This window comes from Centruroides vittatus, unplaced genomic scaffold, assembly GCF_030686945.1.
Source record: "Centruroides vittatus isolate TY-2023 unplaced genomic scaffold, ASM3068694v2 contig_680, whole genome shotgun sequence".
NCBI classification, from domain to species: Eukaryota; Metazoa; Arthropoda; class Arachnida; order Scorpiones; family Buthidae; genus Centruroides; species Centruroides vittatus.
Window position 1 is genome coordinate 2,037,459 of NW_027122427.1, and position 3,779 is coordinate 2,041,237.

The 3,779-nt window shown below is 32.9% G+C and overlaps 1 protein-coding gene across 1 annotated transcript; it reads right to left on the reverse strand.

The window, feature by feature from the left end:
• Positions 1-827: 827 nt before the first annotated feature.
• LOC136980112 (uncharacterized) lies at positions 828-3,400 on the reverse strand. Its single transcript, XM_067276149.1, has 2 exons — positions 3,001-3,400; positions 828-1,324 (listed from the first exon to the last, which is right to left on the reverse strand). The coding sequence occupies exons 1-2, from the start codon at positions 3,176-3,178 to the stop codon at positions 915-917; spliced, it is 588 nt and encodes a 195-aa protein (XP_067132250.1). The 5' UTR covers positions 3,179-3,400; the 3' UTR covers positions 828-914.
• Positions 3,401-3,779: the final 379 nt, after the last annotated feature.

A 3,779-nucleotide genomic window follows, 5' to 3' on the forward strand; every position in this document is an offset into this window, starting at 1 on the left:
AGTTGGAAACTAAATACGTAATATTATCCGTACCGAGTATCAACAAGTGTGTAATTAACAGAAGTCAACCTTAATTTGATCTGTATCCGGGTAACAACTGGTTGTATATGTATTTCTCGTTGTACAGAATGAAGAAATGTCAATTTTTAACTCATTCTAACTACCTATAATTCCTGGCAACTGAAAGACATTGTTAGGAATAATTGCTTTCATTAGCTCTACCCACTCCAAAAGATATATTCTATGTGAAATATAATTAGGTATTTTAAAAAATGTAATTTTATAAGATAAATATCAATGTTCTTTTAATTAAATTTAATTTAAAAATGCATAAAATAGCTTAAATTTCAAATATAAACAGAATGCAGTTTTTTTTTTTACCATTTTAGTACAGTACATACAGTAGACCCCCCTATAACACACTAGATAAGTTCCGTGTTATATGAATCCGTGTTGTTAAATACATGAGCCAATCACAGCCCGTGTGCCAGGCTGTGATTGGCTCATGTATTTAAGTGACTCGTACAACACTGATTCATATAACACGGAACTTATCTACAGCGTTTTAGGGGTGTCTACTGTATAAATCTTAAAATAGTGCCCAACATAATCAAATTTACTTCTAATTTTACGTACTAATTAATTAAATCATCCAAATAACATATACTTTTTAAATAAATAAAATATTTTTGCAAAAAAAAATTCTTTAATAGTTTTGTATACTTTTTCTTCATAAAATAATTTAAAAAATATTCATCATGTAAAGATTTCCAGCATATTTAAATACAATTTTTATTATTAATAAACATTATTATATATATATAATTGTATTGTCTGTACAAACAAACATTCGTATCTAATTACGTTAGAAGAATCTATAGAAAAGAAAATTACACCGGTCCAATGTAATGACATCAGTTGATGCTTTCTTCCTTGGGTTTCATTTCTATATCTTGTTTAATGCCAACCAAGTCCTCTATGGAATTCGAAGAGCTGCTACTGCTACTGCTATTGTTAACAATGTTTTGTTGGTAATGAAAAATCTCACTGGGATTTTCCACGCTCCTTTCTGCCAGTTTCCGAAATTCATTTTCCACAGAAGTAACCCGTTTCATCCATTCGGTACTCTCTCTGACTACAACTTTGACTGGTGTCTTAGCGAATTGATCTTCTCTAATATCCTCGATTCCTTCTGTCGTTAACGTGATACTGACCGCACTACCGTTCATATCGGACGAGGGGGCCACAAGCTGTACTTCTTTAGCGATGGTAACGAAATCGTCACGTGTTACAACGTTTCCAGGGTGATGCATCGAAACCGTACCTAAAAACAAAATTACGTACACGTGTATACAATATTTTAAAAAGAAAAACTGTGCGTTAACAATCTAAAATCGATAAGATTTCTGCGCTTATCGATTTTTACAATAAATAATTACGCGAATTTCATATATATACACGTGGGTATATATATGGTGTAATAAATGGTGTAAAAATCCGCACGGATATATATAAACACGTGGGTATAAACGAGTTCCCTATTTTTGGATTTTTAATTTTACGTAAGAAGGAAATCCTGTGATAGGTTATTATAACGTCTCGATCGATGAAATGCTGATATTCTTGAACTATAGATACGTATATACTGATTAGGAAAGAATTTTTTTCTGAAAAATTGCAGTGTCTGTGCCACCTACAGACACTGAAATGTGGTCTATAATAAAAACTACTTAGAATAATTATGTAAGTAATGATGGATATGTATTAAAAGTGTCGGCGGAAATGTTGGCTACCATCCAAAATGACAGAGAAATAACACAGTCTATCTAAACTTTGATTGTTTTTTTTTTTTTATTGCAAAGTTTGTTCGTTTTTAATACAGTAGAACCCCGATTAACCGAGGAAATGTGTACTGATGCTACTATCCTTAAAATACGATTAAATTCACCATAGAAATCTTTCCATATTCGTGATTTTTAATCTAAAATGACCGCGGCTGTCCGATTTATCCGGGTTTTCGGTTATCCGTGCGGATTTTTACACCATTTATTATTATAAAAGTGGTATATTCGCTTACGGATTCGGCCTCGGTTAATGCGGAACACCGGTTAATCGGGACTCTATTGTAATTTTTATGTTTTAATTTTTTAGAATTAAAGTTTTCTACGCTTGTCACGTAGCTTAGAATTTCAAGTTTGGGCATTTTTTCCCCTATATAAATGCACTAATAGAATAAGGAATTAACTTGTCGCGCTCGCGTGTTCTTCGTGTCGATCGCTTTCGATATTTTAATTTATCACGTTTGTGATTTTGTTAAAATTCTGATAGTTTTGTCTTTAAATCTTTAAAAAATAATAATAATAATAATTGAAAGTAAAGTGTACGTAATGAATATTATATAAGCTAATAACTTACGCGCCGAAGTGTGTCGACACGTCGATAGTATATTTAAAAAGATAGATTTCTTTATTAAATTCGTTGAACTAGTTAAAAAGTTAAACGTGCCGAATGATCCGTCAAAATTTCCATATATTTAACATAGACTGCTAGGAAACATCATCTTTCCATTAGTTGTCAAGGTAATAACAATAGATAATGAATCAACCCCATATAACCAATTAGTTCTAACAATAAAGTTTTATCCGCGAATTGCATTAAGCACCCTTTATCATGCAAATCTATTCGAATATCGCTTTCCGAAATTGTAAATTGCCCGACCACGGCACCATAAAAATGTTTAAATCGTTAATTTCGCTACCGATGCCACTGTACTGTCAATTTATACACGTAGGAACGTTTTTATATTCAACAATTTAACAAAAGAAATATAACGTTTAAACACGTAAACAAGCATCACGTTTCTTACACAATCGATTCTTAGAGGTAAACAAACTAAACGGATCGAAAACATTCAAACATTCCACGCTTTGAAATGTGTCTGGGAAGTGTTTACAAGTTGCTTCAACACTATTAAAATATAGAAAAAAAAAACACACTAACCTTTGTCGTTGTCCGTATCTGTCAATTCGTTAATTCGAGGGGGTTTCTCGCCTTCTATAATAACCGGTGGTGGTTCTAACCTGCTGACGATGTTTTCGGTTTGGGTTCTGTGGCAAACGGCCACTACCGGGGCGACCGTAGTGGTGACACGACTTGCTTTGGCACTAGCGCATCCCATAACCGTTTAACAAGTGGAGTGGAACCATCGATACTAAAAAAGACGAATGCGTTTCGCTCTTTTATATCACTAGTAAAATTAGAGTAGAGCAAGACGTAAAGACTTCACCTTCGGAATCGATTGTGCGCCAAATACTACTCAGTCACATGGACTTCTGCGGTGTAACGTTAGAAAAAAAAAAACCGGACGAGTTCAATATTTTTGTATCTATACATAATTTCTACGTTTACTTTCGCCGTCTGCTGTGTTTTTCTTTAGCTTAAAAATATATAAAATATTATCTCTTTACCAGATTTTAGCGAATGGAAACTTAAGTGTTTCGTACAGTACACACGCGCGCACTTACACCGTTTGATACATCTTAATAATAATGCTTCAAAGCCGAGTTTTTAGGAAGAAAATAATATAAGTTTCTTGCGAATTAAGACAGCAATTTAATGGCGATTATCTTTATCGTCGTCATTAAATTTAAACAATAAATATTGTCTTTTTAAACATCCATTTTTATACCTAAATTCCAGCGAGTTATAAGCGCTACAACTGCACGACATCGATCGAATTTAATCAATTTATTGCATTAAAGGCTGCACAGAATTAAAAA

What these genes read in the sequence shown, in the direction of transcription:
- LOC136980112 (XM_067276149.1), bottom strand. Translation starts at nt 3,178, where the DNA reads ATGGGATGCGCTAGTGCCAAAGCAAGTCGTGTCACCACTACGGTCGCC. An exon ending in AGATACGGACAACGACAAAG is followed by an intron (nt 1,325 to 3,000) that starts GTTAGTGTGTTT and finishes TTTTGTTTTTAG; the next exon opens with GTACGGTTTCGATGCATCAC.